Source organism: Paramisgurnus dabryanus, chromosome 3 (assembly GCF_030506205.2).
Source record: "Paramisgurnus dabryanus chromosome 3, PD_genome_1.1, whole genome shotgun sequence".
Lineage (NCBI taxonomy): Eukaryota > Metazoa > Chordata > Actinopteri > Cypriniformes > Cobitidae > Paramisgurnus > Paramisgurnus dabryanus.
Window position 1 is genome coordinate 26,330,450 of NC_133339.1, and position 25,762 is coordinate 26,356,211.

General features: G+C 38.6%; 1 protein-coding gene across 1 annotated transcript in view; it reads right to left on the bottom strand.

Annotated features, from left to right (window-relative positions):
- The window catches only part of ppfia3 (PTPRF interacting protein alpha 3), a 54,162-nt gene that overhangs the window by 6,480 nt on the left and 21,920 nt on the right, over nucleotides 1–25,762 (bottom strand). The window contains exons 8-27 of the mRNA XM_065278385.2: nucleotides 25,096–25,188; nucleotides 24,229–24,281; nucleotides 23,941–24,034; nucleotides 20,735–20,869; nucleotides 20,465–20,548; nucleotides 20,240–20,371; nucleotides 13,165–13,227; nucleotides 12,983–13,062; nucleotides 9,226–9,391; nucleotides 8,953–9,146; nucleotides 8,432–8,672; nucleotides 8,196–8,329; nucleotides 5,924–6,075; nucleotides 5,257–5,350; nucleotides 5,096–5,177; nucleotides 4,346–4,546; nucleotides 3,869–3,931; nucleotides 3,267–3,293; nucleotides 2,849–3,024; nucleotides 1,749–1,846 (exon numbers count right to left, since the gene is read on the bottom strand). Coding sequence (XP_065134457.1) covers nucleotides 1,749–1,846; nucleotides 2,849–3,024; nucleotides 3,267–3,293; nucleotides 3,869–3,931; nucleotides 4,346–4,546; nucleotides 5,096–5,177; nucleotides 5,257–5,350; nucleotides 5,924–6,075; nucleotides 8,196–8,329; nucleotides 8,432–8,672; nucleotides 8,953–9,146; nucleotides 9,226–9,391; nucleotides 12,983–13,062; nucleotides 13,165–13,227; nucleotides 20,240–20,371; nucleotides 20,465–20,548; nucleotides 20,735–20,869; nucleotides 23,941–24,034; nucleotides 24,229–24,281; nucleotides 25,096–25,188 — 2,362 coding nt within the window. The remainder of the gene's footprint in view (nucleotides 1–1,748; nucleotides 1,847–2,848; nucleotides 3,025–3,266; nucleotides 3,294–3,868; nucleotides 3,932–4,345; nucleotides 4,547–5,095; nucleotides 5,178–5,256; nucleotides 5,351–5,923; nucleotides 6,076–8,195; nucleotides 8,330–8,431; nucleotides 8,673–8,952; nucleotides 9,147–9,225; nucleotides 9,392–12,982; nucleotides 13,063–13,164; nucleotides 13,228–20,239; nucleotides 20,372–20,464; nucleotides 20,549–20,734; nucleotides 20,870–23,940; nucleotides 24,035–24,228; nucleotides 24,282–25,095; nucleotides 25,189–25,762) is intronic.

The window sequence follows — 25,762 nt, forward strand, 5'->3', positions numbered from 1 at the left end:
TTGTCAATGGGATGGTATCTTTTAAATAGGCCCTATGCACCATTTTGGTACAAATATGTAGATTTGAGGTACCAGTATGTATCCTTGATCCAATATTCAATTAAATTTTATTTACAGTTTTTTGACTAAACTCCGCCCACAGGAATACATCAGTCGCCAGCTAAGCTAACGGGAAGCTAAGCTGCTGTCGAATCACATAAACTAAACAAACTACACAATCAGAACTCGGTACGTATTTCTGAAGGAGGGACTTCATAGAACAAGAAAGACATCAGACCGTTTTGAGGACGGTGAAAGCAGCGCTATACAGATAAATAAATTGTGTGAAAAATACTGAATTTTTTTTACACGTGAAACATGAACACATGTTATATTGCGCACTGTAAACACAATCAAAGCTTCAAAAACACAGGAAGAACAGGACCTTCAACCATACTAGTGAGCGTAGTAATAATGTAACGTATATAAGAGGGTGCTAAGTTAAGCCAATGTAAAAAAAAAACCTAGGAGAAAAACCCTGTGGGAAAAGTCCTAGAAGAGAAAAAAAACCTTGGGAGAGAGGCAGACATAGCTGGTTCAATATGCACCTTTTACATACCAAAAAGTGTACTTTTTGAAAAGTTACCGCCCCAGTGACACTTTCGTACCTTTTTTTCTGAGAGTGTACTTCCTATTGGAAAATGTTTTATTTCAAATTCAATAAAAATTTCAACATAAATTCATCTGGTGTTCACCACGCACACAATTTTTAAAGCTATTTTTTTTCAATTATGGAAAATCTTTTAGAAAATCTTTGAACTTTCCACATTGAAATGATGGTGTAACTATGGTAACCGGGGGTTCATTTTCCCTAAACAGATGTGCTGTGCCTCCCTGCAGACTTTATTTGCATCCTGTACCCATTCACTTCATCACAATGATGTTATCATTTTAAATAAAGTAGGAACGTTTGTCTGACTGCACCTGTTTCACGCCATAAACACGTAAATACCGGCATGTTACTCACACATACAGCGGTGCACACCGAAGCGAGCGTTCAGTCTAGTGAAGAGAGCCGTGTACACGATAAACTATTCACGGGTGCTTAATATAGCCTCAACTGGCATGCAGGCATGTGTGCGTTGCTATGCGATGAATAAATTCTACATCAGTGAAGACATCTGGTTCTTATCAAGGTACCGAATGGACCAAGAACTGCACCTTTAAAATGACTTCAAGCTGAAATATCTCAGCTGTGTATCGTGAGTACTTCTTTGATCAGTTTATCCACAAAGGTGAAATCACTATTGTGTCTTTAAATCCAGTGCATAATAGAAGGCTGGGTCATACAACATTTTCCACACGTCATTACTTGTAACGTATGCTTTTATTAACAAATGCGCCTCTCTCTCTTCCATACAGTCAATCGCTGCATAATGTTTTGATGAACTGTAAATTCCAATTGGGTTGTTTTATCGTTTTGACACAATATGCAAAGATATGCAAAGATTAAGATGATATAAATCAATTGCATCAATCCTTACAAGACCAGCTTAGACTGACATGACTGGTAAAGCTAGTTGGATTATGTTAAAGCTGACTAGTGTAATGTAAATATTTGACATTTCAATATTTAAAACACAACAATAGTGCTGTTTTTATCAGAGCTCTACTTAAAACATTAGTGATGCTGGGCATCTATTTGCTTCAATAGGCAATGGCATCCCTATCTAATAAAAAGACATAATTAAGAGGAACATTAAAAAAACCTTTATTCTGGTGCTGGCTCTCATCTCTCCTCCTCTCCAGCTCCTTGCGGTCATAATTGAGGCGCTTCAGGCACATGATGCCATAATGCAGGCTCACCCTGTGGGTTCAAAATGTCACAGGATCAAGAGACAGGTCACAGGGCTATCCAAATTCATTTGGGCACCCCACCCTGATAAAGTGTTATACCCCAAGAAGTACACAAGAGATTATAAATGGCATTAACACACCTGCCCAAAGTGAATATTATGATAAGAGATTAGGCTAATAAAAAGTGAATATCAACTTTTAACAGTTGCTGTTGTTGCTGTTTGGCCCCACCAGCGACAAGGTGGGGCCAAAATAGACAAGAAGGCTATTTTATGCAAATGCTGAGCGATGCCACAAAGTGACTGCCAATCGTAGTGAAGGCATAAGGGTCTTATCTGGCAAAACGATTGTCATTTTTGACAATAAAAATAACAAATATACACTTTTAAAGCACAACTTCTCGTCTAAATCCGGTCCAGCCCGACCTAACGTAAATGCGTAGTGACGTAGGGAGGTCACGTGTTACATATATAAAACGCACATTTGCGGACCACTGTAAACAATAAACTGACACAAAGACATTAATTAGTATCAGTTGACATACAACAACGTAGGAACGGTCCTCTTCCTCAACACTTGTAAACACTGGGGCGGAGTTTCGCGTTCGTCCTCTGTGACCTCTTGACGTCACAACGTATTACGTGGGGTCACGCTGACGCATCACGACCGGATCTGGACGAGAAGTTGTGCTTTATTTGTTATTTTTATTGTCAAAAATGACAATCGTTTTGCTAGATAAGACCCTTATGCCTCGTTTGGGATCGTTTAGAGTCCTTTGAAACTACGTTGAAAAAAACTGTTACGTGTTGATATAAGTGTTAATTGTTGGTGTCTATTAAAGTCCATTAAAATGAGAAAAATCCTGCAATGTTTTCCTCAAAAAACAAAATTTCTTCTCGACTGAACAAAGAAAGACATCAACATTTTGGATGACATGGTGGTGTGTAAATTATCTGGATTTTTCTTTTAAGAAAATGGAATATTTCTTTAAGTGTAATGTTAAAGATATTACCTGTGGAAACTGTCCACCATCTTGAGCTGCCCACGTAGCTCTTTCTTGGTCAAATGGTCCAACATCCGCGCATCCACCAGTGACTCCATGAAGTAACTTCTGTACTGGGGCAAACCCAGACTGGGCAGCCAATCGTTGCCCACCCACTCATGGTTCATATCTCCATAGGCCAGGATCTACCACAGGAGGAGGCAACAACATAGAAATGTGACTTTGACACCTTTTAAATCCACCTAATCTAGTGTTTATCAGTAATACAAAGGCTTTAACACATTTAAAACAGTTTTCTCTGATGCTAATTGTATGTGATTTTGATACACATGCTCGCATTATCTAGGCATCACTCTTAATACATTTTGTCTCAACTATCTGATAGCAGCACAGGAAAGTGTTTAATGGAGGTATTGGCGTTACTCACCTGATCCCAGCTAATCTCTTTCAGCTCCTTGCGTGCGGAGGTGATAGCATGATAGCAGCAGAGAGGTGAGGAAGAGGAGATAAGGAATGCAGCAGAGGGGCAGCAGGAAAGACACATCGATGAACAAGAAGAGGAAAGAAGAACGGGGAGGGAAAGCAGGGAGAGAGGCACAAAGGGAGGAACAGTTTGTTAGTGACCGGGTCATTAGTTGGAAGCAGTTCACACTGAAACAGAAAAAAGAGGGAAAGTTGAGGATGTTCAATGCTACAGCCTAGCCAGACACACAGAGGGGAAGAGAGAAAGAGAGAGACCATCAAAACATGACTAATCACTCCGCTCTCTTCTCATGCCGCCTCTCTTACTGTCCACTAGGGGGCAGAGCATTCTACAATCCAAATATTGCATGGTCTTAAATTGATCAGTGGGCTTTAGTTAAAAGGCAGCATCTGATTATTAAAAAAAAAAAAAAAACTCTAGATTTGGGTTGATGGAAATCCTGTCACAGTGTGGTCTGGGTCTGTTACATTTACGTCACTCAAACTATAGACCCATCAAATCAGAATAATGTGTGCGGACATAGCACTGTAAGGACGACTACTAACTGGTTTGGTTGCTGCGGTCAGGGACTCCATCTCAGCGTGGGTCATCCACACGTTACTGGTCGACTATGGTAAGACAAGAACAAAACAGACACATAATTTTAGATTCAAAATGTAATTTAAACCTGGACATAAATGTACAGTTTAATCATGGTGTATACTAAAAATATTCAGATTCTGTTCATTCAAATGTATTATTGTAAGCAACTACAGTAACGTGACATTTACCATGTTTACTTCTTTATACAAAAGATTGTGTTGGAATTAAATGGTCAGCTGAAAATGTGGATATACCAAACATGAAAAGCTCTAATTAATTAATTAATTAACTATTAAATTCAACTTCTTAACTTTTTATTATTGATAATGCTAACAATATAATTTGTTATCAAAACAGCCTAGTCTCCAAGTTTTGTACCCAACAGAATTAAATATATATATATATTGTTCCATAACATAGATAAACATTTGTGAGCGTACGGAGCGTGTGCTGGCCGGGGCGGAGGGGCTGGTCAGGGATACCATCTCCTGAATGGCCAATCTCAGTTTGAGGCGGTGGAGTGGGTTACTGATTCCAATTTCTCTCTGGATTTCTGTATCTGACAGGTTGGCCATGATAGCTCCACTTTTGACATTGGCACGACAAGCTGCCACATACCATGCAGGCATGCCCACCCAGAGCTGGAAGAGATAGAGAGAAAGAAAAAAAGAGAGGGGATCTTCATCAACAACTGAGATACTCCAGAAAAAAACACTGATCCTTAATGAAGCTCTACATGCAAGGAAATATCGTCAAAAATGTATATTTTGAACTTACAGTTCCTCTGACTACCGGTATAGATTAAAGGCGGGGTGCATGATCTCTGAAAGCCAATGTTGACATTTGAAATCACCAAAATAAACACGCCCCTACCCCAATAGAATCTGGACCTTCTTTTGATAGACCCGCCCCACACATATGCAACCCAGGCAATGATGTCGATTAGTAGACACTAATTGGCTACAAGTTTGTTTTGGTACTCTGCTTGACTACCTTTTTCAAAGTGTTATTCAAAAATCATGCACCCCGCCTTTAATACCCTTACATTAATACTATAAAAGTTATTGTGAGACCCCCAAATCATTCCTAGCTACATTCCTGGGTGACAATGCTATATCTCCAATAGCTTATGCTAATATTGATCTTTACAATCATTTTATATACTCCAGTGCTCATATATAAAGTCATACTTCCAGCCAGGAGACAACAGTGGGTCCATCCCAGGATGCAAAGGGGAGACCCTGTCGACAAGCCTCCTCCAAAAGTTCGTGCCTGAGAGAAAGAAAGCGATCAGTTTGATACAGAGTTGAAACAGACGGGAGGAAGGGTGTGCTCGCGAGTGTAAAATTACTTTTTCTTGCTGCGACGGTCCTTATCCACCGGACCGGCCATCTTGGTGAGCCCGAGAGGATCCACAGAGCCCAGATCGTCTGAGGGGGTGGAGGCTACAGTAGAGGTTTAGAGCAACAGAAATAAAGAAAAGCAACCATTAGAATGTAATAAAAACATGAGGCTGAATAAATGTGCCATATATACCACAGAAAAATTGTTTGACTACCCTCAGATTATACAAACAAACAAAATTGTGTTTAGAGCAGTGGTTCTATGTTTTATGACATTTTATAAAATCCATACATTTATTAGGATGCACCCAACACAAGAATATAAAAGGATGCACCCTACGCAAGGATATGAAAGGATGCACCCTACGCAAGGATATGAAAGGATGCACCCTACGCAAGGTGGGGCACACACTAAAAAGTTTGAAAACCACTTGTTTAGAGTACCACACTTACTGTAAAACTGAAATCTTGGTTGATCATTGAAGTAACTTTAGAACAAAAGTGTACTACATTGGCCCTTAGACTTTGTACAGTAAGATTTTAATTTGTTTTTAAAAAATTTGTTTTTATCAAAATTATGCTACAGATGCTGCTGCCCATTGAGTAATATCTTTCTGTATAATTCTTATATTTATTCAGAGATATTTCCTGATCTACTGTTTGGACGGCACTCACCCAGAGAGGTGGACTCGCGTCCAGGTTGACCCATCCTGACCTTTTCCTTCTTCCCAAAGAGTCGGCCGATGGAAGACTTGATGCTTTTCTTTTTGCTGGCCTTGTGGAGGGAGTCCTGACTACTGTTCGAGCTGCTGCCATCAGCTGAAAGGCTGGAAAGACAAAGAGATAGACAGAGAAAGAGAGGTCATTGATACAGTAAAGTGTGAAAAGGGAGTGTCTGAATGTCAAGTTGAGTGTCTGTCTTCGCTCACCCCAAAAGATATTGCTGCTCCATAACACATTTTTGTTTAATTTAACTTATAAAATTAAAGGGACATTCCACTTTTTTTTAAAAATATGCTCATTTTCCAGCTCCCAGAGAGTTAAACATTTGATTCTTACTGTTTTGGAATCCATTCAGCCGATCTCCGGGTCTGGCGCTAGCACTTTTAGCATAGCTTAGCATAATCCATTGAATCTGATTAGACCATTAGCATCGCGCAAAAAGTAACAACCAAAGAATTTCGATATTTTTCCTATTTAAAACTTGATTCCTCTGTAGTTACATCGTCTACTAAGACCGACGGAATTTCCTAGGCAGATGCTAGGGACTATGCTCTCATTGTCATGGGCTTGCCAGACCTTTTGTACTAGATTAAGGTCTGAGTGCATTTGGCAAGACCATGACAGTACTATGTTCTGTGTGGGGACACGTGGAGTCATATTGTGTATGTGGCTTCCACGTGTTCCCACTGTCTTGTCGCTGTCATGGTCTTGCCAGACCTTTGGGTAAGATTCAGGTCCGATTTCAGAGGGCAAGATCATGGCAGCATTGTTCTTTGTGTGGGGACACGTGTTTCACATTATGTATTTGTGTCACGTGTTCCCAGTGTCTCGTCACTTTTCCCTACTCCCATATGTACTCGTGTCTTGCGTAATTAATTATGTTCACCTGTTCCCCATTGGTGTTGTGTCTTTATAATGCCCTCTCGTTCTCTGTCTTGTGCTCGTTCGTTCGTCCTGATTCAGTGTGTGTTGTTCCCGTCTTCCGGGTTACCTGAATCGTGTTTCTGAATCTGTGTTATCCTGTTCCTGTGTTATTTTCAGTTCCGTGTTTCATCACCGTTGTTTATTATCTGTTTTACCCCACGTGGGTTTTTGTGTTTGTTGTAATAAACCTTCAGTTTATTATTTACGTTGTGTCTGCGTTTGGGTTCTCTTTTGTTAAAACGTACCGTGACACTCATTCTGGCGTAATAATCAAGGACTTTGCTGCTGTAACATGGCTGCAGCAGGCGTAGTGATATTACGCACTGCCCGAAAATAGTTCCCTGCTATTGAAAGTAACCAAGGGTACTATTTTCGGGCAGTGGGTAATATCACTATCACTAAGTCCTTGATTATTACGCCAGAATGAGATTATAGTTCCTAGCCATATCTGCCTAGAAAATCACAACTTATAACTTTCCGTTGGTCTGAGTACACGATGTAACTACAGAAAAATAAAGTTTTAAATAGGAAAAATATTCAACCTCTTTGGTTATATTTTTGCGCGATGGCCTAATCAGATTCAATGGATTGTGCTAAGCTATGCTAAAAGTGTTAGCGCCAGAAATCAGCAGAGTGGATTCCAAAACGGTAAGAACCAAATGTTTAATTCTAGGGGAGCTGGAAAATGGGCATATTTTCATAAAAAAGTGCAATGTCCCTTTAAAGATTGCAACTTTAATTATACTGTAAAATAATGATGTGGCAGTAAACTCGTGTATGGTGACGACCAAAACTTTTGCTTGAAATTTGATAAGACGTGTGTTGAAAAAAGCATTGTATTTCATTCATATGGAGTTTCATATGGAAATTAAATGTTAAAGTGGGAAATACGTCATTCTCTCCACTTACAACTGTACCGAACAGGGTTTTATTTAACTCTGTATATCTTATGCCCATATGGTTATGATGAACTTTTCAGTGAAGTTATAGTGGTGCATATTTTTATATGGAACATAGTTTCATTCACCCGTTAGTTGGGGAACAGGACCAACATAAAGGGGCTACAACCAAGAACACTGTCCTGGGTCTGTTATTACGGGGAGCTGCCAATGTCCTCTAAAGTATAATTTACAAATTGGCCCCAGGGGGAAGTGGGCCCACCCATAAAAATTTCACCCCAGCCCTCAAAGATTTTAGTGATGGGTGTGACATTAAAAACCTGGAACAATGTTCCACTTTACTGTCATTCCACTTTAAACACAGACTTTATGTTGGTTCATAAAAGGGTAAATGAACTCACCTGCGAAACTCACGACTGTCATCCAACATTGCGCCAGGATGAGTGTGCGTCATCCTGTCCAGTCGCAGTGCGCGAGGAGTTGGCGGAGGGGTGGAGTCCAGAAGGGCCAGGGACCTATCGTCGTCTTTGTTGTTCTGATGGGAAGAAAGGAATGGAGTCACTTGCTTAGATCTGTTTATTAAATGGTTGGACCAATACTTATGTATAATCATGCACACACACACGCATGTTCCTACCTGTCTGTCTGTCTCGCGTGCTGGGGAGTGGGGTAGGCGGGGAGTGGAGTGCCCAGAACTGGGTGGAGACGGTGATGCCAGAGTGGAGGATGTGAGGGAGGGGGGGATGAATCCACGCCCTGTGCTGTCTCGCCCAAGAGAGGTTGGGGGGATTGGCGGGCCATCCAGAGCCACGCTGCTGACCCGACTCTCAATCTCTTCGGCACGAAGCTCTGTGCTTTCTTTCTCTTCCTGAATTAGCCTAAAAGAAGTAAAAAATAAATATAAGACAGAGAAAATTAGATAAAGAACATATTGAGGACAGTACGCAATGGTCTACTAATCAACAACTAACTAGTCTATTAGTGAGATTGTCTATAATTTATATAGGTGTACACCTGTAAACACAGGTTTTGCAAAGGAGAACTTCTTTAGTGCAAAACGTTTTGTACAGTCGTTGTCGTGTAAGCGTACCCTTATTTTTTACTACACAAAGTTCAAAACACATTATATGAGGTTCCCTGCATGGAGAGTAAACTCACTTAATCTCTTTGTTGATGGCCTCCAGCTGTTCCTGCAACATGATGGCGAGAGTCTGCACATCTGTCTGTCCGCTTGGTGAGAGCAGCTCTGAGCCGAAGAGCGTCTCACGGTCCTCTTCATCATCGGAACACCTGTCCTCCACACCACCCTCAAAGCCAGTGCCCAGCAAAGCACCACTATCCCAGTCACCATACTGTAGGAAAGAGGTTTTATCAAAAATTTGTTTGCAAGTTTAGACAGACTTAAAAAAATTTTATTTAATATGTTCTCACTTTGCCAGCATCCTCCCTGGCTCCACCCCAGCGTCCACGATGAGCCCGTCTAACCACACTCCCTGTGCCTGTGTTTCCATAGTGATCTAGGTGGGTGGAGGAGCCAGCAGGGAGTGACCCTCCTCCTTGGGAGTATCTCAGCTCCAGAGCACTTCCTGGTAGAGACCTATTGAAGGAATAATGGTGGTCATGATTAATAAAACAATTTCTACAGACGAATTTAAGATGTACAGACAAATGTAAAATTTTTAGATAATGGTTAGATTAATCTGCAGAGGTTAGAAATTGTCTAAAGAAATTTGAATCTAACCTCTACAGATGAATTTAATCTCCACATATAAATCTAATATCTATAGAGAAACTTAATCTCTACAGAACAAATTCAATCAATACATACAAATCTAAACTTTACAGACCATTCTAATTTCTACACACAAATATAATCTCTAAAGACAAATCTAATCCCTAAAAACAAATATAATCTCTACAGAAAAACATAATCTTTACAGACACATTTAAAAAATACATACAAATCTAACCTTTACAGACAAATCTGATCTCTACAGACAAATCTAATCCCTAAAGACAAATCTAATCTCTATGGTTAAATCTAAACTCTACAGACAAATCTAAATTTTACAGACTAATCTAATCTCTACAAAGAAATCTAATATATGAATTAATCAAAACTCTACAGATAAATCTAATCTATGAACGAATCTAAACTCTACAGACAAATCTAATCCCTAAAAACAAATCTCTACAGACAAATTCAATCAATACATACAAATCTAAACTTTACAGACCATTCTAATTTCTGCACACATATCTAATCTCTAAAGACAAATCTAATCCCTAAAAATAAATATAATCTCTACAGAAAAACATAATCTTTACTGACACATTTAAACAATATATACAAATCTAATCGCTAAAGACAAATCTAATCGCTAAAGACAAATCTAATCCCTAAAGACAAATCGAATCTCTACAGACAAATCTTATCTCTATGGTTAAATCTAAACTCTACAGACAAATATAATACCTAAAGAAAATCTAATTTCTACAGACAAATCGAAATTTTACAGACTAATCTAATCTCTACAAAGAAATCTAATATATGAATTTATCCAAACTCTACAGATAATTTTAATCTATGAATGAATCTAAACTCTACATACAAATCTAATCCCTAAAGACAATCTCTACAGACAAATCTAATCTCTAAAAACAAATCTAATCCCTAAAGACAAATCTCATTTGAACAGACACATCCAATCTTTACATACAAATCTAATCGCTAAAGACAAATCTAATCTCTACAGACAAATCTAAACTTTACAGGCTAATCTCATCTCTAAAGACAAATGTAATCTCTATGAATGAATCTAAACTCTACAGACAAATCTAATCTTTACATACAAATCTAATCCCTAAAGACAAATCTAATCTCTACAGACAAATCTAATCCCTAAAGACAAATCTAATCTCTACAGACAAATCTAATCCCTAAAGACAAATCTAATCTTTACATACAAATCTAAACTCTACAGACAAATCTAATCTTTACATACAAATCTAATTGCTAAAGACAAATCTAATCTCTACAGACAAATCTAAATTTTACAGGCTAATCTCATCTCTAAAGACAAATGTAATCTCTATGAATGAATCTAAACTCTACAGACAAATCTAATCTTTACATACAAATCTAATCCCTAAAAACAAATCTAATCACTACAGACAAATCTAATCCCTAAAGACAAATCTAATCTCTACAGACAAATCTAAACTTTACAGGCTAATCTTATCTCTAAAGACAAATGTTATTTCTATGAATGAATCTAAACTCTTCAGATAAATCTAATATCCACAGACAAATCTAATCCCTAAAGACAAATCTAATCTCTACAGACAAATCTAATCTCTACATACAAATCTAATCTCTACAGATAAATCTAATCTCTACATACAAATCTAATCTCTACAGATAAATCTAATCCCTAAAGACAAATCTTATCTCTACAGACAAATCTAATCCATAAAGACAAATCTAATCTCTACAGACAAATCTAATCTCTACATACAAATCAAATCTCTACATACAAATCAAATCTCTACAGATAAATCTAATCCCTAAAGACAAATCTAATCTCTACAGACAAATCTAATCCCTAAAGACAAATCTAATCTTTACATACAAATCTAAACTCTACAGACAAATCTAATCTTTACATACAAATCTAATTGCTAAAGACAAATCTAATCTCTACAGACAAATCTAATCCCTAAAGACAAATCTAATCTCTACAGACAAATCTAAACTTTACAGGCTAATCTTATCTCTAAAGACAAATGTTATTTCTATGAATGAATCTAAACTCTTCAGATAAATCTAATATCCACAGACAAATATAATCCCTAAAGACAAATCTAATCTCTACAGACAAATCTAATCTCTACATACAAATCTAATCTCTACAGATAAATCTAATCCCTAAAGACAAATCTTATCTCTACAGACAAATCTAATCCATAAAGACAAATCTAATCTCTACAGACAAATCTAATCTCTACATACAAATCAAATCTCTACATACAAATCAAATCTCTACAGATAAATCTAATCCCTAAAGACAAATCTAATCTCTACAGACAAATCTAATCCCTAAAGACAAATCTAATCTCTACAGACAAATCTAAACTTTACAGGCTAATCTTATCTCTAAAGACAAATGTTATTTCTATGAATGAATCTAAACTCTTCAGATAAATCTAATTTCCACAGACAAATATAATCCCTAAAGACAAATATAATCTCTACAGACAAATCTAATCCTACATACAAATCTAATCTCTACAGATAAATCTAATCCCTAAAGACAAATCTTATCTCTACAGACAAATCTAATCCATAAAGACAAATCTAATCTCTACAGACAAATCTAATCTCTACATACAAATCAAATCTCTACATACAAATCAAATCTCTACAGATAAATCTAATCCCTAAAGACAAATCTAATCTCTACAGACAAATCTAATCCCTACAGACAAATCTAATCTAACCAAAACAAAGGGCACTGATGTATTTTAAGACATGTCAGTGCAAGTTGGTTTCAATTTGGACAGCTCTTAAATTCATTTTAGTCTTTAGGGCTAGCCTAATCACTGTCTGGGAAATCGCCCCCTAATCCCTAAAGACAAATCTAATCGCTAAAAATGACAAATCTATGCTTTCACGTGTTATACAGACAGCATTTAAGGCTAGTCCCAGTCCAGACTTGTCTTAACTAAAAAAACTTGCCGCCATAACTTAAAATACATCAGTCAATGTTTTGTCTTAAGATGCAAACCAGAATTTCAAAGGCATTTTAATAAAAGTGATTTAAATATTCTAATTTAACTAAGGCATAGTCATGGTTTAAAAAAAGCCTTGTCCGTGAAACCAGGCCCTAATCTCTACAGACAAAATCTACATTTTCCAGATGAATCTAATCACTACAGACAAAATTGAATCTCTACAGACAAATCAAAATTTTACAGATGAATCTAATCTTTACAAAAAAATCTAATCTCTAAAGACAAATATAATCTCTAAAGACAAATATAATCACTACAGAAGAAATCTAATCTCTAAAAACGGAATTAATCTCTACAGATCAATTTAGATCTTTACAGATCTTTACAGATTAAGTCTCTTCAGTAAATTCAATCCCTTCAGATGAATCTAATATCTACCAATGTATCTGCCTACCGTGAGTATGAAGAACCAGGTCTTCCTCTCAATTGATCCAGCTCTAGTTGAAGCCGCTCCAGCTCAGCAATGAGTTGATCCTGGGAGGAATTTGACACAAGCACCAGATAAAGTCTTCATCTAGACACAGGGCAAGTAACAAAAGGCTTTTTAATAACAGCATCATAGATTGTGTAATGTACCTTGTTTGCTAAGAGATCATCTTGGATCTTCTTCATATTTGCAAGCTCCTCAGATAGGGCATTCTGAAAGACAACAGACTCACACATTTACATTAATTCAGCTTAATTATCCAAAGTGACCTACAGTGCATACAGACTAGATCTATATATAAAATATGCAGCTAATTTCTACTAAATGTAATAGGTGTGACTATAAAGCACGACTTTTTTTTATTTACAAATAATGGTCACGAACCTAAAAAGCCTCGCATTTGAAAAATGCTTTTATCTGGAACTGTAAATTCTACATTTGGATTCAAGGAAATCAAACCCATGGCCTTGCTATTGCGTGCACCATCTTCTACCATGCCAACTATAGAAACACGTCTTCTGGTTCTGACATTAAAAGCGTATTATTTCAGCTATTCATCTCAAATTCCCTGGTGAGAAATGTGATGAGCATGAAACACCTGCTTTTGTGCTGAAATAATGAGGGAGGACACGTATAGGAAGCCTGGAACTTCAATTAGAGGCAGACATATGTAGTGGAGGATTTTATTATGCTTTCTTTTCATATTATTATGCTTTATTTTTCATCCTATTTTTCATTTTTTAATTACAAAGTTCATTGAGTGTGTTTTACATAAGAATCATGTTTTTCTGCTAACGTACAGAATTATGCTCTTTCTGTCTTTTCAGCAAGTACAAATGTCCAAGGACTTAAACATCATGTGCAGTCCTATATGATAAGATAACGAATGAATCATTAAGCTAGAAACCCAGTAAACGGTAGAGTTTACTGAGAACAAGACATATGTTTTATGATGTCATTAAATTCATGTTTAACTGTTTGTTTCTTAATCAGTGACAAATTGAAGGTTGTTTCTCTAAATGACGTGGTAACTGATGATTATACGTGTTTCAGCATCTTGCTATAAATATGTGTTCAGCCTTGTGATCGGGGCTCTTAGGTTTTTAAACTTCTTGCACCACGGGGGTGAGAGCCTATTCTGCAGAATATCTAAAATTCAGACAAAGAAAATTCTGTCGACAGTGTGTCTGTGTGATCCTTGACTTTTGCTCCTAGTGAGTATTATTTGATGCGGCTAAAATTCCACAACAATAATGGCGACGAGGATGCGGATTCCACAGCTGTAGACTCCAGGTTTGGGAGAGACTGACTGATCACCCCTGAGACAAGAGGTCTCGGGCTCCGTACCCCAGGCCTAAGGGAAGGGAGAGTCTCAACCATTTCTGAAGTCAAAGCTGACGGAATCTGGAAAAGAACCGTTGTGGTGGCATCTGAATAGATAATACGGTAAGCGTTATTTCGTTCGTGACCATGGGTCAGGGTAATTCGAAAGGGAGTACAAAGTCAATGGATCTGGAAAATGGCGTGTATGCTCGAGTGATCAAATCAAAGGGCACGGGGGCGTTGGAAAGCGTAAACATCTGGGAGAAAAGGTATAATTTTCCTCCTAAAGGGACACTGAGTGTAAAAGCACTCACTTTATTAAGGGAAAAGATCATTGCGGATGGCAGAGAAATGAGAGCACAGAGTAAGATAAGAACCAAGGACGAGCTGACTCAGACTAAGTCAGAGCTAAACATTAAGCAAATGTTTTTCCTACATCAGATTCATTACATGATGAACCTAACTTTCTTTTTTTCCCCCTCCTCCCTATGCACCTGCACGTACCCCACCTGGGGTACATTTCCAATTCACAAGGGTACCGCTTCTGGACAATGACCTCCAACCCCCTCCACAACGTCGCCCTCCACCACCACCTGCTCAACAAATCGCACAGATACAACCACCTGCTCAACAAATCGCACAGATACAACAACCAGCTCAACAAGCCGCACAGATACAACAGCCAGCACGACAAGCACCACCTTCTGCACCCCCGCCACCGCCGATGCAAGAACTGCCACGTGGACCAGAATCAGAGATCATCCACATCCTTGGCAGCACTTTTGAAGAGGACAAAGATGATGTTCAGATAAAGACGGAACGGGAGGCAAGGCCTAAGGAAACAGCAGAGAAGCCGTTCACCAGAGAAACAGCTATCTTCAGCTTTTGCCAAGATAGGAGAATGGGCACAGCCACAACATAACAACGCAATTTTTCTTCGCAAGGACAACGCTCCCGAGAGAACGGGCAGCAGAGAGAATGAGAGAAGAGGAGATGAGATCCGAAAGAAAATGTTTGCTGGTATTGCGGACAGAAAGGACATTTGAAAAAAACAATGTTTCCATTTCCTGAAAACTAAAGGGACACCGGAATCCCAAGGGAGCACGGGAAACCTGCCGGTGTGTAAAGAAAGGGGCGACTGAAGCCAGGAGGGGGAAGGGGAGCATCGTACGGAGGCGGGTAAGTCCAATCTTGTTTTTTCTGCGGTTCAAATGCCATATTATCTGCTTGCTAATTCTGTTTTTCTGATGTGTGTGAAAGGGAAAGAAACGCTCTATGCAATGAAGAACTTGCTTTGCTTGATGCTGAACGAGAGGCAACATCTCTAAACTGCCTCTCGAAGAAATAATGTTTGAGGGACAGGCATTGTTGTTTATGGTAGACTCTGGTGCAATCAACTCTGTCATACGCAAAGATGAATTCCCATTTGTCACCTTGAGTGGGCAGTTTAACTCATCTATGAGTGCTTCGGGGCATATAGTGAGGGAAGAATTTACTGCTCCACTCTGTTGTATGCATGACGGTAACAAGTTTATGCATATGTTCCTTTTATCTGACGCGTGTCCGGTAAACCTCATGGGGAGGGATTTGATGTGTAAAATGAATGCTAGCATCTTATGTAACAACCAAGGCCTGAGTATTTCTTGTTGGGATCCCAGAATGTTGTCTATATGTGTGTGTCTCTGTTGTATGTGTTACATGTGTATGAATGGGCCTTCCAGAGTGAAGAATTGTTTGCTGAAGGGAAGATAAGATTGCCACAGACCAGCGAGGTCATTCCAGTTGATAACATGCATTGCACGGCTCATGTTGTTGAGACAGCAGAGCGAGAGTGGGAAGAAAAGTGGTTCTCTATAAAAACCGAGGGCTTGACAATAACCCACATATGCTGGAATGACTCATGGTGTGTGGCACTCGTAAAATTGACAGAAAAGCAAGAACAAATTTTTGATGTTGAAAATTCGGTACCCCATGTTTCTATTGCAAAGAATACCAGTCAGCCATGGGAAAAAGCAGGTGAATTTGCAAAAGCCTGCAGCGAGGCCGTTGATTGGGAAATGTTGTCAGATAACGTGCAGTTCTCAGAGCAGATAACGGCACACAGGAGAAGTTGTGTTTCTTTTTTCATTGCTGAGAGAGAGAGAGAGTTGTAATTCAGAAAGCTGTCTCTGTAGACTCAAATTCACAAAACATTTTGCCAGCGCACATGACGTGTGCTAGCATTGATTTACCGCAAGAGGTTTTTGACAATGTACCTGACCACCTGTGGGCTAAAGATAAATACGATGTGGGTTTGATTAAAGGGTGTGAACCAGTAGTTATCACCCCAAAAAGTGATTACAGACCATGTAAACCTCAATACCCTCTGAAAAGGGAGGCGCGTGAGGGAATAAGGCCAGTATTTGAGGCCTTATTGGAGAAAGGGATAATTGTTCCCTGCCCACACTCACCTGTAAGAACACCAATTTTTCCTGTACAAAAGGTCAGAGAAGCAGGTCAGCCCACAGAGTGGAGGTTTGTTCAAGACCTCCAAGCAGTAAATGCTGCGGTACAGGTAAGGGCACCCAATGTGCCAAACCCTTACACAATTGTCTCACAGATACCAGCTGACAGCAAGTGGTTTTCTGGAGTGAGGAGTGTAGTGGATATTTCGAATGCATTTTTCAGTGTTCCTGTCCAACCTGATAGCCAGTTTTGGTTTGCTTTTACATTTGAGAGGTATAGCGAGAGCCCCACGATTTATAACTCCGCCTTGCATTGTTCATTACAGACACTTGTGTTGGATGATGATGTTGTTTTATTGCAGTACGTGGATGACCTCTTGGTGGCGGCACCGACTCAGCAGTCGTGCACAGACAACACCATACGGCTGCTCACTCATCTAGCTGAGGAGGGCCACAAGGTCAACCCCAAAAAGGTACAGTGCTCTGTCCAGAAAGTAACCTTTCTAGGACACGAAATTACACCTATGGGTAAGTCTCTCTCTCCAAAGAGAATAGAGGCAATAGCTAATATACCAAAACCCATCACAAAGAAACAAGTAATGTCATTTTTGGGCATGACATCATATTGCAGGACTTTTTATTGCTAATTATTCTGAGATGCAACAACCATTGCATGACATGATTTATGAGAAACCTTTGGCACCATCAGAGAAGGTAGAATGGACAGAGAAGGCTGAAAGGGCATTTGGGGAACTAAAACAGACATTACAGCAGGCACCCACTTTGGGGCTGCCATATCCAAAAAAAAAAAAAAAAAAAAGCCTTTTATTCAAATGGTGGATGAAAGAAATGGCTGTATGACATCTGTTTTGTTGCAAGAACATGGTGACAAGTTGAGACAAGTTGCATATTTTTCAGGACGCCTTGATGCGGTGGCCAGGGGCCTACCAGGATGTCTCAGGGCTTGAACAGCGCACATCTCACTTGTCTGCAGCAAGATGGCTGCGTTATTCCTGTGCATTGTTTCAGATGTCTAATGTCACAGTTGAAAGATGTACAGTGCTAAACCCGGCGACATTGTTACCTACACCTGATGAAGGTACACCACATTGTTGTTTGTCTGCCCTACGGGAAGTATGCACACCAAGGCCTGACCTTGCTGACACACCCATACCTAAATGCACCCTCACATATTATGTGGATGGTTCCTCTTCCAGAGATGACAGAGGCATAAATAGGATGGGGTGGGCAGTTGTGTCTGACTTTGAAGTAGTGAAATCCGGATGCTTACCACCTCAAAAAATCTGCAAAGGTGGCTGAATTGCATGCACTAACACAAGCTTGTCAACTTGCTACTAATCAATCTATAACCATTTACATTGACTGCTGATTTTACTGACAGTTTCTCTCCTATAACAAATTTTACTCCTTTCTCAAATAGCTGTGTGCAAATGCAAAGCACACACCAAGGAACAGGACGTGATCTCCAGAGGAAATGCACGCACGGATGCGGAAGCATCTCTCATGACTACTAACAAAAACGTTTCTCTTACACAGATTTCCCAGGAAAAGGAAGCCGAAACACCACAGGAGTTACTAATAAGCATGCAAACATTTTCTCTTCCAACAGAAATAGCTCTATGGAAATCGTGTGGAGCAACCAAAACTCCTGAAGGGATTTGGATGGGTCCAAATCAAAAACCTTGCTTACCTAAACATTTTTATTCCCATTTTGCTAGGTTGACACATGGGGACCACGGTGACATGCGATACTCTTCAAAATGAAAATGACATGTTGCAATATTGTATTTCTATGTCCTCTGTATTTCAAAATATCTCCAAAGCAGGTTAAATCAGCCCTACCCCATCCAGTAGAAGAACCATTACACAACATCAAACCAGGGGATTACGTGGTGGTAAAGAACCTCAGGAGGAAATCCTGGAAAACCAAAGGGAGGGAGGGGCCATTTCAGGTTCTGCTGACGACTCATACCGCTGTGAAGGTCGCGGAGCGTGCCACATGGGTGCACGCTGCCCATTGCCGGAGGGTTGGTCCTGGACTGCAAGGTGTAAACCAAAGGGAGGACGGCTAGTCGACTGCTACGGACCACTTTTTCGTATTGGTGGGAACCACAGATACCTGTATGCTGCAAGTTTATACGAAGAACGACACGAGAGAACTGCAAAAGCTCACAAAGTATTGGAGGACGACTCCAGTATTCTGGGTTTGGTTTGGACACACGCACACGACATCTTTAATGTGGGTAATCGACACGACGCTTGCAGCTTAATAACTGTAATTACAACACCAGCTTTGAGACCCCACATTAATTTAGACACTAAGATAATTTCATTCGAACAAGAAAGCAGGATAGCTTGGCACGACTGCACCGTGTGGTCCTACCAAACCCGAACCTACAAAGGAAATTAATCAACAAGGGCTCACGACCCCAACTCTAACTGTGCTCAGGGCTCACGACCCCAACTCTAACTGTGCTCAGGGCTCACGACCCCAACTCTAACTGTGCTCAATTTCTTCAAGAAAACGAACTATTCTTCTTCTTTCAAAAATGAGGTTCATGATCATACTATGTGTGTGTGCATTTTTACTTTTCTAACTGCACAGAACTATATGCACACTATGGTTAAGGGTAATAAACAGAGCTACGTAACGATGACAGTAAATGAAGTTATGAATAAATCATAAAAAGGGAGGAGTGTAGTGGAGGATTTTATTATGCTTTCTTTTCATATTATTATGCTTTATTTTTCATCCTATTTTTCATTTTTTAATTACAAAGTTCATTGAGTGTGTTTTACATAAGAATCATGTTTTTCTGCTAACGTACAGAATTATGCTCTTTCTGTCTTTTCAGCAAGTACAAATGTCCAAGGACTTAAACATCATGTGCAGTCCTATATGATAAGATAACGAATGAATCATTAAGCTAGAAACCCAGTAAACGGTAGAGTTTACTGAGAACAAGACATATGTTTTATGATGTCATTAAATTCATGTTTAACTGTTTGTTTCTTAATCAGTGACAAATTGAAGGTTGTTTCTCTAAATGACGTGGTAACTGATGATTATACGTGTTTCAGCATCTTGCTATAAATATGTGTTCAGCCTTGTGATCGGGGCTCTTAGGTTTTTAAACTTCTTGCACCACGGGGGTGAGAGCCTATTCTGCAGAATATCTAAAATTCAGACAAAGAAAATTCTGTCGACAGTGTGTCTGTGTGATCCTTGACTTTTGCTCCTAGTGAGTATTATTTGATGCGGCTAAAATTCCACAACACATAATTTAAGCAACATCTGGATTTTGAAGGAAACATCAAAGACGCTGTAAAATGTCAAGGCTATTTTTCGATTTCTTATGCGTATTCATAGCTTTCAAGGAAATCAACGCTGAACTGAGCCTGTATCAGGAGTTTAGTGACGTATGAATCATCGCACCTTCTCCTCCAGGGCAGCCATTCTCTCCTTCAGGTGCAGCTGAAGTCTTTCATTGGACTCTGACAGAAGCTTGTCCACCGTGTCAGAGAGACGCTTATTGTGTTCGTCATTCATCCTCTCCCTCTGCCTCGCCTGAGAAAGAAACACAGAGTTAATACACAGAATATGCTAAACTAACAGAGAACAATTATTAAAATTATTAAAGATTATGACAGAATTTTTCACCCTCTGTAACTCCTGATTCTTCTCCTCCAGTTGTGCCTCCAACTGCCGCAGTCGCTCCTCAAAGTTGCCATGACGTTCCTCCGCCTAAGCAAGACAGAGTTTTATCACAACTCCTGACAAATGAACAGCTCAGAAATTAAATATTCAATATGTTAACTCAGTATGATAATGCACCCGTTCAACACATCATAATTTGAACCTGTTTTCCAGGTGAATTTTAAAACCAGTTCTTTTTCCGAAATCGTTACAGATATGAACAAGACTGCACACCTTGTTGAGTGCCGCCACCCTTTGGGCAAGCTGGGCCTCGATCTCAGGCAGCGTCTCGGCCCTCTGGAGGGTCTGCTGTAGCTTTTGCTTTGCATCATCCAGACGCTCCTGGAGCTGCCGGTTCTTCTCTTCACTCTGTGGGGAACGAGAGTGACAGAACAATGAGGCAGGAAGACAATAAAAACACCATAATACACAAAAAACAGGCTTAGTTTTAGGAAATATGTAAGTTTTGTCAAATAAAAGAACATTAAATATACTCAGGTGAAATGCTGTATGTATAAATAGTTTAAGTTACGTTAATACATCTGAAATATGTAAAAAAAAAACGCTCAATAATAAATCAGGCAACAAATGCTATACATACCATAAATCTATATTTAAAACCCACAAATAATACTAAAGAACTAAAATATCAGGTAAATTTACACGATTCAAGGGTATATGTAACTATAAATATATAGAAGCGTATTACAACCAGGGTGTATGGAGGACCACAAGAGTCATGCAAAATGTAATAAAGAACTTCAATATTTAATAACTACCTGGACAATAAAAATAGCAATTAATAGATTTGTTTAAAAATTCATTAATTCATCTATGAATAAATAGACAAAGTTACAAAAAAATAATTATGTAAAATTTTATTAGGCAATAAAAAGTGAGATTATTAAAAAGTGAGCTTTTCCGTGTCTCTTTGGGTCCTTGCAAATGGTCAAATGAGAAATGCAAATTAGCTATGGCCAGGTGGATGTAACAAGCTCGCTGATTGCCTCTGATTGTACATCATGCGCAGATTTATAGATCACGGATGAGGACCCAAAGAGTCACGGAAACGCTAAATAGAGAGGCTAAAACGAAAAGCAAATTGAATAGCGAAAAGAAGAACCATCGGGAAAATGAAAACAGAAATGTTAAACGGAAATGCCCTTTTAAATGCCTCATTTAAACCTGTATTTGTAGTTCAATTTATAAATCCAGTTATTTATTTCTCTTTTTTAATCGCTTTTTGAAATACATTTAGAAATTCCATTATTTAATTAAGAATTTGTAAATGCAATTTAAAATGATGAACTTATTGAGTGTTTTATGTTGTTTTTGTAAATTGTTATATTTATTTGAACTATTTATTAATGGATTAATATTTCATTTCTACATTATTTTTATAATCTCACTTTTTATTGCCTAAAAAATTTTACATAATGATTTTTTTGTAACTTTCCTATTTATTTATAGATTAATTAATGAATTTTTAAACAAATCTATTAATTTCTATTTTTATTGTCCAGGTAGTTATTAAATATTGAAGTTCTTTATTACATTTTGCATGACTCTTGCGGTCCTCCATAAGGGTGTTTGATCGAAGAAAATAAAATCTTTTTACAATTTGATTTCAAAGGAACAGTCAGTATACTGTATAAGCTTGTTTTAATGGATCATTTATGTAATGCTATGGAAAGTTTAATAAACAGATATATTCGTAAATGTAAAGAAATATGTATACATATTTTGGTCTAATCACAGTCAAAAGTGCAACGGCTGTTTGTCTTAAGCTTTGGGTTAGTAACAAATAACTATTGGTACTTTTTCAAACATCACATTTTCAAATCTAAGTATTGAAATGAACGCACACACTCCTATAATGCTTCACAGGGTGAGAACCAGAGGGGCGTAAATGACATTTCAACAACTTTACAGGAGGGCCAGAACAAAAAAAATGATCATGGTTGGATCATTAATAACTCCAAATTGAATAAAATGTTGGTTTGGCAGCATTTTATTCATATATATATATCAGATGAATCTAAATTTCGCCCTCTTCTCGCCCCTCGATAGGTAATTTGTGAGAAAAATATGATTTGCGTAAAATTGAACAGAAATCCTTTTAAATAAAGCATAAGTAACAATTTACATTAGGGTTGTTTTATTTCGTTAACATTACTTAAAGGCGGAGTCCATGATGTTTGAAAGCCAGTGTTGATATTTGAAATCGCCTAAACAAACACGCCCCTACCCCAATAGAATCTGGACATTCCGTTGATAGACCCGCCCCACACATACGCAACCCGACATTTGATTTGATTTGATTGGCTATAAGTGTGTTTTGGTAGTCGGCCCGTCTCCTTTTCCAAACCGTTTTTCAAACATCGTGGACTCCGCCTTTAATGTATTAGCTAACATGAATTAACAATGAACAACACTTCCACAGCACTAACATTTTTAAAATCTAAAGTTGTAACTGTTAACATTGGTCAATGCACAATGAACTAACATGAATATTAACAAGGACTACAAAATTAAGAAGCAATATTGCTTTTTCCTATATAGTTTTAGTTAAAGGTGCCAAAAATTGCATTGAAATAATGTTAAATTGTTCTTTGATATTTATAGAAGGTATGTAACTTTATTAAGGGCAAAAAAATTATCCAGAAACATTGCACCTGTCCATTTACAACCCTAGGATTTGTCATTTGAATGAAATGAACTATTTTTGCCCTATTTTGAAAGGATCATGAATAATAATGTTGAGCTGTGCTCTGATTGGTTCTGCTATGCTCTGAGGCTCATTCCAGTAGCTCACATTAGTAAACAGACCTTAAATGTTTGAGCCTGTATCAGACAAAAATACAGATTTTAAGGAACAACAAACTGTTTAGAGATTGTTAATAGACATTTCTCTAAACAGTTTGGTTTTTTTTTATGTATGGACCTGCGCAAAACGTAACTTTAAAGTCAATAGTAGAACTTCAGCCTAACGCTAGCAAAGCATTAGCTAGCATGTAGCGCTAACTCAGCAGTCACAACTCTGTTTTTAGCATTTTAACAACTTTGTAATTAATTTAATGTGTAATTTAATATTGGGGGCGTACATCTCGACTGTGACATCACAATCGGTGTTATATTGAAGTTTACATAAAAATAAGGAAACAAACATGTTTGATGCTCACGATATGTCATTACCATGTACAGAGCTCTTATTAGTCATCTGTGCCTAGGTATATAAAGTTTTTTATTATATGGCACCTTTAATGTATTAACTAATGTTAACAAATAGAAGCGTTACCAAAACATTTTTAAAAAATTCCTGGAATTTTCATTCCCTGAAAATAAACCCATACGTTTTCACTGATAAACAAACTGTTAATAGGCTCTGAACTAGCTCTTACACCTTTTGTGTGTGTCTGTACATGATTTCACTCTTGTACCTGTCTGTATAAAGATTCTTTGCTGGCAAGCTCATTCTCCAGCTTGTCTTTGATGTCATGGAGAGAGGTTGCCTCCCTCTGGGCACTGAGGTACCTGCACACAAACGCAAACACACAGAGAGCTAAAGAGGGGCGCTTGATAAATCAAATCTGCCTTTCTTTCATGTCATTGAAAAGTGCCGTCCGGGCACATTTCCGCTTACAGCGATGCAAACATTCCACATGACACAGAGCTCACACGAACCTCAGTGAAATTGGGTTTAATCGTCAGCAGGTGATAGAGATTACCTGCGTTCTAAGGTGGTGATCCGCTCTTCCATGTCCTCTCTTTGACACAGCGCCTGAGGTTGAGGGAGCGGTACATAATATATGAGATAAAAGAAGAACATTTGGTTGGTATGGTTCACTAAGATACAAACACGCAAACATTGTGTACATGCAGACACGCCATTATGTTTGGGCGAGCGTCTAGACAGCAGTAAACAATGTTTCTAATGGTAACTGTTTATATTTAACAGAGCTGACTGTAAACCGTTATTGCAAAACAAAAAGGGCTGTTTCGTACATGACATAATTGCTCTGAGGGAGGAGAAATAAGTGTTTAAATGCACAGCGACGAAAAACAACAGGAGCTGTTTGGTAACTCAGGAAAACCCCCTTCACTCTCCATTATTGGGACTGTGCTTTATAGCAGTCAAGGCAGATTATAAGCTAAAAATCTACTGGAGGCAACCAAGATAAGAGGAACGCAAAGCCAGCACAGTAGCTACAGGCAATTCCGGAAAATTCCATAAGTAGTGAGTCGGTGACATGAAACGGACGCTGTTGCCAAGTTGGCAAGTCATTGTGTTACCGCAGGAGAAAACTGCGTGCTTCTATTATACAGAAAATTAGACTTCTTCCACTGAGGAATGTCAGATAGACAGCTGATTATTTTGTTGGCAGTCTGATTGATCTTGATTCAGCTGTCAGGCACACCCATCAATATCCACAGCAGTTTACCAGCGTTTAATCACAGCATCGGGACAAAAAAACCATATAAATAAAAAAAGAGGTGGGGTCCACAAAAAAAAAAAAACAACGTGGTTGTTGCTTGAACTGGGTCACTTGAGTTTGTTTTGGAGAGGGTTTGATGAGACCTATCCTTTAACCCACCTCTTTCACGTCCCTTTGAAGCTTCTGATTGGCTTCTTCAGATTTAGCCAATTCCCTTCTGGCAGTTGTGAGCTGTTCCTCGATCTCACCAACCTGTGCATTAGTAAACATGGTTCAGATGTTAACCTGTGCACTCGAATGCATGAGCACAAACAAGCCCACGAAACCTGGACGCATTCCAACAGCCTTGCAAACATTTTTCTTTTCTTTTGCAACCTTGCAATGCTGTTGACATCCACCAGAGGGCAGCAAAAATATGACACAATCTTTTGCTCAGCATCTCCTCTCATCCTGTATCTCTATGGCAACCATAAGAATGCCAGTTCTCCGTCTGCCTGGCTAACTGGAACCTTCTCATTCAAAATGTGTCATATCATTCTCTATGCCTTCTAACACTACATTAGAAGTAAATGCATACAACTTGAATATTAAAATGGGGGCCAAAATTCTAGTAAACAACTAATGGTAAAGATTTGGCTTTGCACTTTTTATCTTCTCTCTTGTATTTCAATTTATATTTATATTTTGTTTTTAACCCACTGATAAAGAGTTAAAGGGGACATATCATGAAAATCTGACATTTTTCATGTTTAAGTGCTAACTGGGTCCCTAGTGCTTCTATCAACCTAGAAAATATGAAAAAGATCAACCCAATAACTTTGTTTTG